The sequence below is a fragment of the Crocodylus siamensis genome, chromosome 1, assembly GCF_052110815.1.
Source record: "Crocodylus siamensis isolate JL-2025a chromosome 1, ASM5211081v1, whole genome shotgun sequence".
In the NCBI taxonomy this organism is placed as follows: Eukaryota; Metazoa; Chordata; order Crocodylia; family Crocodylidae; genus Crocodylus; species Crocodylus siamensis.
In genome coordinates this window covers 274,405,539-274,417,620 of record NC_143395.1, presented here as the reverse complement: position 1 = coordinate 274,417,620, position 12,082 = coordinate 274,405,539, and the positions used below count along the sequence as shown (strand labels likewise).

The 12,082-nt window shown below is 40.2% G+C and overlaps 1 protein-coding gene across 8 annotated transcripts in view; it reads right to left on the bottom strand.

Annotated features, from left to right (window-relative positions):
• SCML2 (Scm polycomb group protein like 2) overlaps window positions 1–12,082 on the bottom strand; it is a 106,403-nt gene that overhangs the window by 42,236 nt on the left and 52,085 nt on the right. For all 8 annotated transcript variants that reach the window (XM_090062844.1, XM_090062869.1, XM_090062877.1 and 5 more), the window contains 2 exons: window positions 11,679–11,767; window positions 9,985–10,228 (listed from right to left, as the gene is read on the bottom strand). In XM_090062844.1, the coding sequence (XP_089918970.1) occupies window positions 9,985–10,228; window positions 11,679–11,767 (333 nt within the window). The remainder of the gene's footprint in view (window positions 1–9,984; window positions 10,229–11,678; window positions 11,768–12,082) is intronic.

Below are 12,082 nucleotides of genomic sequence, written 5' to 3'. Positions count from 1 at the left end.
CTAACCTAGTTTCCTTTTATGACAAGGCCACCAATTGTTTAGGTGAAGGAGTCAAGGTGGATGTTATCTATCTGGACTTCAAGAAGGCCTTTGACAAGGTATCCCATACCATCCTTATAAATAAACTGAGGGGATTTGCCTTGGATGATTACACAGTAGACTGAGTAGCAAACTGGCTCAAGGGTCGCACTCAGAGAGTGGTGATGGATGGGTCAGTGTCAACCTGGAAAGATGTGTGCAGTGGAGTCCCTCACGGCTCAGTTCTGGGGCCAGTGCTGTTCAACATCTTCATCAGTGATCCGGACGAGGGGATGAGAAGCACCCTGTCCAAATTCATGGACGACAAAAAATTATGGGGTGCAGCTAACACCCTGAAGAGGAGGAACCAGATCCGGGCCGACCCAGACAGGCTGGGGAAGCGGGAAGAGAGCAACAGTTCAATAAGGACAGGTGCAAGGTGCTACATATAGAGAGGAAGAACTGCCGTCATACCTACAGGCTGGTGGGGCAACCTTCTCACCTCCACTGAGGCAGAAAAAGATCTTGGAGTCACTGCTGACTCCAGGATGAATATGAGTCACCAATGTGATGAAGCAGCTGACAGAGCCAAACGCATCTTGTCGTGCCTCCGTAGGTGCTTCACAAAACAGGTCCAGGGAAGTGATTCTCCCCCTCTATGCAGCACTGGTCAGACCGCATCTGGAGTACTGTGTCCAGTTCTGGATGCCATAGTTCAAGCAGCATGCAGACAACTTGGAGATGGTCCAAAGAAGGGCTACTTGCCTGATTAGAGGCCTGCAGGGAAGGCCCTATGAGGAAAGGCTAAGGGATCTTTACCTCTTCAGCCTCTCCAAGAGAAGGCTGAGAGGGTACCTTGTGACAGCGTACAAATTCATAAGGGGAGAGCAACAAGAAGTAGGCGATGATCTGTTCACCAGGGCACCCCCTGGAATGACAAGGAACAATGGCCATAAGCTACTAGAGATAAGGTTTAGACTGGACATTAGAAAAAAGTTCTTCACAGTCAGGGTTGCCAGAATCTGAAAAGGGCTCCCATGGGAGGTGGTGCTCACCCCATCCTTGGGGGTCTTCAAGAGGAGACTGAACAGGCACTTGGCTGGGATCATATGACCCCAGGGTTGGTGACTTTTTTCTTGCCTGCCAGGGGCAGGGGGTCAGACTAGATGGCCCACTGAGGTCCCTTCCAACTCTATGAATTTATCTATGAATCTAAAATAGTACTTGTTTATCCAAGTACACTTTTGAACTATTTCAGGCAAATTTAATTTTGTTTAACAAGCTTGTACGTCTGTCTGCTTCAGGTTTAAACAGTTCTACATGCTTTGTGTGTTCATGCCCCCTGCTGTGCAAAATTAAGTATGTAGAAAGTGTTTTGTTACTATAGTGATGGGCACCATAGTGAACCTGGAGTTGCACATGAGTTGAGGATGTGGCATAGCCAGCCTCCCAGCTTGTAGTAAGGGCTGCGGCTCAATAGACCTCCTCCAAGTAGAGCAGTGCATTGTGTTCTACTTTTATAATCATCTTTATTACAGTAGTACTTAAATGACCCTCTTGAGGCCTGTTTTACTCATCACTTACTTAATATGAAAATAACAGTCTTCCAGGAAATATAGAAGTTGCCTCTGAGTCCACAGGAGGCGGCCAATCCAAGATCTGCATGTTTGAGTGCAGAACTGGCAAACCATTTGGGAGAAAAAAAGAGTAGATCCTAGTGATGCTGAGTCATGGTGTTCATCTCTCTCATCTACCTGCCTCCGTAAGTGGCAGAACTCCACAAGCTTGCTCAAAATAATCAAAAAGTTTGAGACTCCCAGGTACTGATGTTAAATCCCATTGGAAGTATAGGACTTTTGGGGGAGCTAGCTGCCAGATAACAGTACAGCTGTTGCCACATACACATAGATTCAATATTGGTGGTGATTGCTTGAGAACGGTGTATTTGTTCTGCTGTCCTCCCAAACTGATATGGAAGATTTTCTAAAGGAATTGCTGAGGGCAACGTTTCACAGCATTCAATATGTTGTCCAAGTTCCAAGTTTCACATCCATACAGCAGATTAGGATGAAAGAACAATGGGAACAGTGTGGTAGATGAGAAGTTTGATTTGGGTCCTGATGTTACCATTATCAGCAGGGATCCTGGTTTTCTCCGATTAAAAAAAAAAAAAAAAAAAAAAAAAAATCACCAATTTTTGGGTTGAAAAAGAGTAATCCAAAGTTTTATATACTTCACAGAAGCTATAATGAGTGAACTGGATCTCCTTCAGTTGAATGGAAACACACAACAAAATCATCAGCACACTGAAAATCAATAATGGAAGTGTTGGTTATCTTGGATTTGGAACAGAATCAGTTGGTGTTACAGATATTCCCATTCAAACGATACTGGATGCTGCCTCTAGACAGAAGAAGCCTGTCAGCAATACAACATAGAACTGCATTATAGATGGAAAAAAGAGTGTTGGTGTGATCACACATCCTTGCTTTGACTCCAGTTCTAATAGCAGATGGGTCTGTTTCTAAGCCACTGCATATAGGACTGCAATATCACAATAATTGCTGCAATCCGATTTATCTCCTTCCTTGAATATGCTAACAATTCTGGTAATATCTCAAGTCACAGGGTATCTGTTCATATTTCCACATTTTGATAACGTGTTGTTGATGAGAAAACTTTTTTCTACCTTTCTTATAAATTTCATCTGGTATCCCATTAGAACAAACTTGCTTAATGGATTTCTAGGCCTCTTGATAAGTTGATGGATCTGCAAGATAGTCCTTAACAGGGAGTTATGAAATGGCTTTAATAGTATTTTCTTCAACACTAGAATCTCCAGATCTCTTGAAAGTGCTCCTTTCATTGTATTAATGGTGGAGCTATCTTGAAATAGTGTTGTTCCATCTTAGGACCTCAGAGGGACAAATCTTTGCGTATCTGGCCCATAGATAGCTTTGACTGCACTGCTGAAACTACGCATGTCACGGCTACCAGAAAGCTTTTGAATCTCTTTTGCTTTGTCTTCCCACCACTTGTTCTTTCACTCATTTTTTCCTCTGGGTCTTGGCTTTAATGCTGTGATAGATGTCTTGCTTCTGTTTGGAGTCGATATCATTCTGCCAAGCTTTCAAGGCTCTTCTTTTCCTGTCAATGAGGAACTTAACATTTCCCTACCTTTCTCATTGAACCAGTCCTGATGTTTCTTTCTGGAGAAGCCTAGAGATTTTTCACATGCCTCATGGATGTCTTTCTTGAGACTCTCCTAGAGCTCTATGGTATCATGATCATCAGGGAGGTCAGAGAGGTTCTCACTGAGGCACTGTTAAAGATTATTACTTTTAGCAGGGTTTTTCAAGCACCCAAAATTGAATCTCCTCCTCAGTTGCTTTTTCTAAGTAATTTTGGGGTGATATGAACAGACATGGCAATATATCAAATGATGATCCATCCAGCAGTCGGCTGTGTGGGTCATAGCTCTGGTGATGACATTACAACGATCCCAGTTACACATTATGACATAGACAGTTACCAGTGGTTTGAGCAGGGTTGCATCTGTTATGCAAGATGTCTTTGACTTCCATTTGTTGCTTTAGTGGAATAAGGAGCTTGTGATGACAAGATCATGTTCCAAATACTTGCTCAGGAGATGAATTCCACTGAAATGGACTTTCCCACTCCTTCTTTTCCAAGCATTCCTTTCCATAGCTCAGAGTCCCTGCCCACACTGTTAGAAATTTAAAAAAGAAAAATATACACAAAAAACACATTGGGTAGTGCATTTGAGCCCCATGGCTATGCAAGGCTCCTGAAGAGGACTTTACTATCACAGTTGATTAGCATAATGAAAGGAGACTACTCTCGCCCACAAAAAGTGCACTGAATTAGGAGAAAAGCAATGAGGCAATGCATGCAAAGAGGGAACTAAGGATAAAACCAACAGTACCTCATAACATATCACTTTTATATTTAGATTACTGAGCATTATCTTCTCAGTCACTAAAATACTTCTCAGCAGTACTTCAGCTAGAAGATTCTGATTGTGACATCCCTTTTCTTTGCATCTCATTTTCTCACACTTTCATTGCATATTGAAAGTTTGGGAAGATCTGAGACAGAGAAACTGATTGTTTTTTGTCATTACCTATATGAAGCATGCTACTCAACCTTTGTAAATGAAGCTTCTGAACTATATTGTCATCAGTTTCCAAAAAGGTTTGTTCCCAACTGAATTTTTGAAGGTTCTTACTAAACATTTTGCTCAAAAACGCATTTCATTTGTTACATTAGTTGGTGTTCTTTTGTGCAAGAAAAGGTTACTGCCTCATATTATACATACAAGGCGTATTATGCTGCCTAAACAATAAGAACTGATGTGTGATGACTAAACAGTGAACATGCTGAGTACAGAATTCTCCAAAGAAACTTGCCTCTAATGAATTTTACTGCCATCTGAGGTCGGAGCTTATGATCTACTCAAATCTTAAACCTCAAGTCAACTAGTTAATACATTCTTAAAGGTGAAAGAGATTCCTTTCACTGGCTACAGTCAACTGAGGGTTATGAGGGTTACAGGGTGGAAAGTCATTAGTTTGAGCATGTCACCTCTAAAAAAGTGCAATGTGGCAAAGTAAGATGCACAAAATATACTGACTAATAAATCTGCCAGGCCCATATAAATATTTACCCTCAGGCAATGAATCTCAGAATTAGCTAATGCTGAGGGGTCAAGCAGACTCCTAGCCATGAGGCAAAATACGTTATGTATAATTACTGGCATTAAATGTATTTATAAAGAAACTGATAACTGTTGCAGCCATGCATACCTTAAATAATGGGAAAACAGGGTGTCTACATTCCTCAAAAAATCACACTCATGCACAAATCCTGACAACTTGTTCCACTTATCCCACTGCTCTGAAAACTACACACAAGAAAGATCAGCAAGAGCACCTACATCCCTAAATTAAGAAAAAAATATTTTGACTATTCTCAATCTTCAGCTCTTCCTTCTCGATTTTATATTGAGAAAGAATACTCAAACTTTTTTTTTTAGGGCTTTATCCAGATCTAGGTCTCTGGAAATCTTGCCATACAGATGCCCCATAGCACTGGATTAGGCCTTTAGAACAGACATTTTTTAGCCTACAGACTTTGGCCCAGATCCTATTCAATCTTTAAGATACATAAGTAAGCATAAACATCTAAATCACTTAATTCGATTCTAACAAATAAATGCTTAGATTACCTCTGCTGTATCCATTTTGCCCTGAAAACATCTCTAAATGTCTAGATTTCAGACAAAAACCACAGAGCAACTATCTGAAGCCAAGATCATGAATACTGCTCAGTGAAAAATAAACCTTTTACCCAACAGCCTGTTGATTAGGGTACTTTCCTAGGCAGAAGACGACCTGGATTATAAGGATTCAGATCTTCTCAGGATTTATCTCCTACTTACTTTTGAAGCTGTACCCACTGGATAGAAAAGAAAGCAGAAGCTGTACATTCTGAGAATAAAGCAATTATGATGGAGACAAAGAGACGAGCAAAAGCTGAGGAAACGAGGAACCTAAGAGTATTGTTCAACTGTAAGTGTCTGGCACATACTGAGGCTCTTGTCTGGTACCAAAAAAATTCTAAAGATTCCTTGGCAAGAACATCTTGCTCTTCTGTTGAGGGTCATACGCATGACTGAATTCGGGATCAGGAAGGATTTTTTTCTTTTGGTTAGATTAGCTTTGTCTTAGTTTTTCCTTCCTCTATAGCACAGGCATGGTCCTCTTCTTCAGATTCTAATCCCTCCTCATGTGAAGGATTGTATTAAATCTGTCATAAATTACTGCTTTAACAGACAAAAAGGTATGTGATTCCTGGCATCAAGAGCCAGAAGTGACTGCTATGTCAATTAGGGATCATGAAGTTATTTATAATATTTCAGAACTGAAATACATTGACTACAAAGTATCTTTACTATCTTAGCTTTAAAAATAAAACACGAATTGCTTCTTTTCTTTTCTCGGTAGGCCTTGAAGTGATATGCTAATAATGAAATAACCGGAATAATTACAAACCAGCAAGTCCAAAGGCAACAATGAAGGCACTGACCTGCTTTTCCAAAACTTGCTCCTGTTCAAATGGAAAATGAGCATGAGCAAACAAAATGCTCATGCACAGCTACAACTATGTTTGGGCTCACTTCTCAAATACATTAAAAGAAATCATTTACCAGATTTTCCCAAAGCAACACTTATCAGATATGTGAAACTTATTTGTGACCAGAAATATCAAAGAATGAAACACTTTATCTCAGAAATGTGGTAAAAGTTTTAGGAATACTTAAACTGCTATATTTGGCGAGTTTAAAAAGAAACAAAAAACCCCCCAAGAGGCTTCATGAAAGTTACCAACTTTGGCAAATACCGGTTTTCTAATCTGCTGCCAAAGTTGTTTAACAAGAGATAGGATTTTTTGCTTTTATTTCCTGAATAATGTGATTAACAAGGGGAGTATATGAACAATGATACTATATGCCCACATAATTCTCAGGTCTGACTTCTTTTAACAAATCTGAAAGAAAATTTTGTAGAAGAATTGGTGTGTTACAGCTGTGACTGTCCATAAAATATACAAGAGGCAATTGTTTTTATGACCTTCCTCATTTTGGGCAGTCTGTCCCCAAAAGGTTGTCAAACTTCTCTCCTGACTACACTGTTGGCCTAGTAGAAGGTATCACAAAAAAACCCTCCCCTCACAACAAAAAGTTTGTTACATATTGTCTCAAAGCATCAACTGGTATTACAGTTTGCAATATTACAGCTCTTGGGCAGCCTAAGCCATCAAATAATGTTGCTTCTACAGGAAATGTAATTGATCTGAGCACAATACCTTGATGGCTTCTAAATAAACTTCTGAAGAAAATTTCTATAGATTGCTTTTGTGGCATTTGTTTCTGTACAGTATATAAAAATAAACTTTGTTTTATCATAATTAAAGTACATGAATTTTCATACATAAAGCTAATTCCTAATCTGCATGTGTCACCTTTGCTCTTGGAGTACTCCTGTAAAGAGGGAAAGTGCTTTTACTTTTACACATAGGGAACTGAAGCACTGAGCTAGTCTAGATTTTTAAAAGCTACTAGAAATCAATAGGAGCCTCAATGCCTTTAAAATACACAGTCTCAACTAACTTGTCCAAGTTACGCAAAGTTTGTGGAAGAGCAGGAGTCTCAGGTATGGCTATAAGAACAAATTGCTGTAAGGAAAGCCAGGGTGTATCCTAAAGCAGACGACTGCTTCACAGTACTTATAGGGTCACTTACTCAATGAAAGTTATCACAAAACATCTACTATGCTGTAAGTGAACAACCTAGTTTACCGCACTTTAGGCAAAATGTTTGTGATGCCACGTTCTTAGGCAAGGTCCTTTACTAGACCATCTTTCTTTCCCCCACCTGTCTCTGTCCAGTAGGTCTAACTACACTAACATTTTTTATTCTCTCTCTCATACTAATCTTTAAAAACTTTGCTCAACTGTTTAGTATTTACACTGATTTAAACACAATCTTGAAGGGGAAAAATAAATTCTCTTGCCCTCTTGTTCTACCAGCCTTTCTAAAGAAGTATGCTTTGTGTAACCAATCCTATTTTTTATTAATACTAATAGTGAAAATGTTTATGATTAGAGCAAATTATTATTAGTAATATTAAAAATAATGTCTTATCATATTTACCCAAATCCAAGACAACTTTAAGTTTAGGATGACCGACCCCCACGACAATTAGACTCTATACATGGAAAAATATATAAATTAGTTATATTTTTCCATGTACATAATCTAACTATTGGAGGGTCATCTTAAATTCATCCCCCTCACCGCTGCAGTGAGTCAAGCAGCAAGGGGACAAGCAGTGGCAAGGGAGGGTAAAGTGGCTGTATCACTGTTTTTTGCCCCTTCCCCACACACCTTGCCCCCAGACCTCCCCAACTACTTACAGGTAGCAAGCAGTGAAAAGCATGGAAGTGATGGCGGGAGAGGGGTAGGCAGCAGCTGCAGCTCTGACCCAATGTTAGGACCAGAATCAGAGATACAGCAGCATAGGCAGATTAACGCATGGCCCAGGCCCAGGCCCACGGGCCCCAGCCAATCAGGGGCACCTGGATGCCTGGGTTCCCAGAAATGGCAGGTTTCCCCTTGCAGGCAGACAGTATTCCTGGCTGCAAGGGGCCTTGCTTGGGTCTGCCAAGAGATACAGGGGTGGTGACAGCCTCTTTCTTGTGCAGGGACTGAGCCAGGAGCACTGAACATCTTCCTCGTGTGGGAGCTGGGCCGGGAGGCTGCAAGAGGGAGTGTGGAAGACAGCTGGTGGCAGCAGCGCTGGGAGGGGTGGCTACAGGGGGGTATAAAGTGAATTTTGAGGTGGCTACAGCCCCCTCCAGGTCCCCTCTAGAGCCACCCCTATGCATGTGTATGGCCATGAACACAGCCAGGCAGCCAGCTCCCTACAGGCAAGTCTAATGGGAGGAAAGAGGTAGGGGGGTGGGAAGGGGTAGACTGAAGTCCCCACAGCAAGAGGTGAGTGGGGCAGGGACAGAAGTTGGGGGCAATGCCCAGCCAGGGTGGTGCATGGGGCTTGGGGCCAGGGTGGGGAATGGCACGGAGCTACAGGTGTCTTGTCAAGGGGCCGCAGGGGGAAAGGTAGGGAGGGAGAACCCCAAGCCTACAGCTACAGGGGGGATATGGAGCAGGGAGGAGAGACAGGCATGTTCTACCCTCCCCCAGCCCAGCCAGGTCCACTCAGCCTCCGCGCCGGGGAGGCATGGAGGTCTGCCCCACCCTTGGCAGGGGCAGTGCCAGGAAGGGAAGGGGCTCCTTCCTGCACTGGAGTATAGTTCCCATCGGGTAAGGGGGGCTCCAATTTTGTGTTTGCCCAAGGTTCCCATAAGTCTTAATCCAGCTCTGCACAGCAGTTGCCTGTCCCCTCCCCACCCCTCAAGCTTTTACTCAAATCCAACATGAGGGGCTTGTCTTGGATTTGAGTTAATATGGCATATTATCCTTCTAAAAAAATCTGAAGGGAGAAGCTGATGTAATCCAAACTGTTTGACAGCAAAACCTCATATTTCGTGCTATTTTTCTCCCATTTCACTCATCTTGGCAAGAAGAACAATGAGTACGTAACAGAATATAACTGGTTATAAGTCCCAAGGGGGCTCTGTATTTATACTTTCATGTGTCTAAATAAGCATGTAGTAGACAGAATACTTAGAAGGTCCTAAAAATACACACTTTGAAAACATGAAGTATTGGGTCCAAAACAAATGCTAAGGGTAAGTAGAGTTTAAAAGACCTCAAACATCATAGGACGCTTTATTGTACTTTTGTCCTTAAAAAAGGGTTTTTTTACTTGTCTCAAGAGTTCCTTTGTATAAATACCAACTTTGATGTCCTGGACGGCTACAAATTTGAAGAAAAATAAATTAATTCTTGTTAAATTCTATGAATACAGTTTACAATATTATTAGGAGTACCAACAATACAAGTAAAAATTCTGGTTGATATCAAAGGTTCCTCACAAAGTACACAGAAAACAGAATATAATCTGATCTCTTGTCACAGTAGAAACTGAGAATACTGCAAAAAAACCCATTGGTTTTAATGAATGTTTAAAATATTGATTTGTTTAAAATGTGGAATCTGTTCATAATTAGTAACAAAGAAAAAAAAAGAAACAAAGTATTGGGAGGGAAACTGCCCATATGGATTTAAAAATATATGCTTCCAGAACCTCTATGTACATGGATAGTTTAGAAAGACTGTAAAGGAGCAAAAGAAAAATTAGGAGGTAGGATAGGGTGATAATTATTTTATCTGCATGAACAGCTAAATCAAATGTTAAACTCTGTATAAGGCCAGCTGCAAGTTTGGGAAGACAGGCTGTGCACTATTACTAGTGGTCTTACCATTGTTCCCTGGTGGCTGTAGTGCATCTTCTGTCAAGCTACACCATCCAACTGGAAAAATATCTCGAGAATCATATTTGCACCAATAGTCAAATGCTCCTCTCCAGCCATCAAATGTAATAAAAACTTCATCTCCTTTAACATCTCCAATGGTTGCTGGGCAAATTAAGTAAGGGTTCTTTCTATCTACTGCTTCCAGTTTCATTCCAATTTTAAAACAGTTTGGAACAGGTTTTGGTGGTTCCTATCAAAATAAGAGTAACAGAACATTCATGTTTATATGAACTCTTTAAAGAAACCTATTCGTAATATTTCTTTTTGTACCAACTAACCTTAAAATATCATGCAATATACATAGAAAAACAAACACTTGTAACGATTCCTTATATCTTTGAGGCTTGATTCTGCTCCCACTGACGTGATTGAGTGCTTTGCCATTGACTTTGACTATGAGCAAGGTTATGTTTAAAGTATCTACTTAAGCAACAAGCAGAAAAAATCTGCTGTATTCTGCAGGAGAGTGAAGACTCTAAAAATATGCAATTAAGCGCTACATAGTCCAACACAAAAGGATAAGGGGATAGCATGTATTTCTGCCAGAGGCTAGGAGCTTCTGGAATTGATAAGGGATTAATGAATATTTTCTTCTTGGTTATTAGCACAGATCCACATAAAAAAAATTAACATTTGAAGGCTTTATACATGCCTGTGTGACCTGTGTCTTGAGTGAGTTCCAAGGAGACAAAAGAGAAATCACCAACAAAAATCTAAAAACTGTCTTCATTGCTAATCTCAGCAGAAGCCAAAGGACTGAATAGAAACCAAATACTGTTTCAATCCTTACAACGCAGGCCCTCCAGTACAGCACTGAGACAAACTGAAAGGCTAATATAGTAAAGTTTAAATTGTCACTGCTCATAGTATAGGTACATTATGAATGCATTCAAATCAAGACATTTCTTACAACAACAGGCATTCTATTAGGAAAGGGCTTCCAGTATCAAATCCAATGTTAGTTTTGCTGACTCAATTGCATAGCTCTTGTCGAAAGTAAGAATGAAGTCACTTGACTTGTCATAATGATTTTAAAGTAAGTTAATTAGACTGATGAAGACCAATTAAACAACAGATCAACTGAACTGTATTGTTATCGTTAAAGCATGTTTGTGCATATTCCATACCATTTTACACAAGCTAAAGTCCTACTTCTAAAATTGATGGTGTTCCTGTTTATTACTTTCACCTGCTTTCCCACTAGAGTTCAACTGTCTAACATGCATCAACTAAAAACTTTCAATACAGACTTTCCAACCACTCTTATATGTGTTCTGAAGCTTCTCATTCTCTATTACAAACTTACTGTAACACATATACAAGCACACTATGAGTACAAGAAACGAGATGCACGTCTTAAATCCATTAAATAAATACCAAGCTAAGTCAACTTTTTCTAAGTAATACAGCATACCTTAAAGGTCCAAACACAGGAAAAGAGATGCCCATCCATTTGTACTAGAAGATGATCATTTCCTGTCCAGTTTTGTGGCTTGCCAATCCATTCAAAGAAATTTTAAATAACATTCTTGCCTTTCCATGCTCGGGAGAACAGTACAATATCCTGGCATCCTCAATAAAAACTGTAATCATGGACCAGTTGACGGAAGCTTGCTTACTAGGAGCCCCTTTCTTCTTACCTTCTTAAAGAACATCGCAGGTGCCATTTCAGCTCCATTTAGTGTTCTTAAGAGAAACATTGGCCAAGAAGATGCATTCATCTGGAACCCTAAGTAGCAAACAGATTACTTGTATATAAGATCTTTGTTTCACCTTATACACACAAATAAACAGGAAGGAGAAGAATAAAAAGTTGACTTTCCTAATGTTTAATCTTCTCTTGTTCTGGGCTTGACTAAAAATAAAGTGCGGCCAAGAAATGTGAATACATAGGACAGCTGTTCAGTGCAGTATGTTGTATAATTTATTTCCTTTTAGAGTGATCTGCCTGCAAAACCATTCATCATGGTTTATATATAAGTGTGACTAGAGACAAGCAAGCTGCAGTACAGGAGATTAAGTCATTCCCATATTCCCCAGTCCT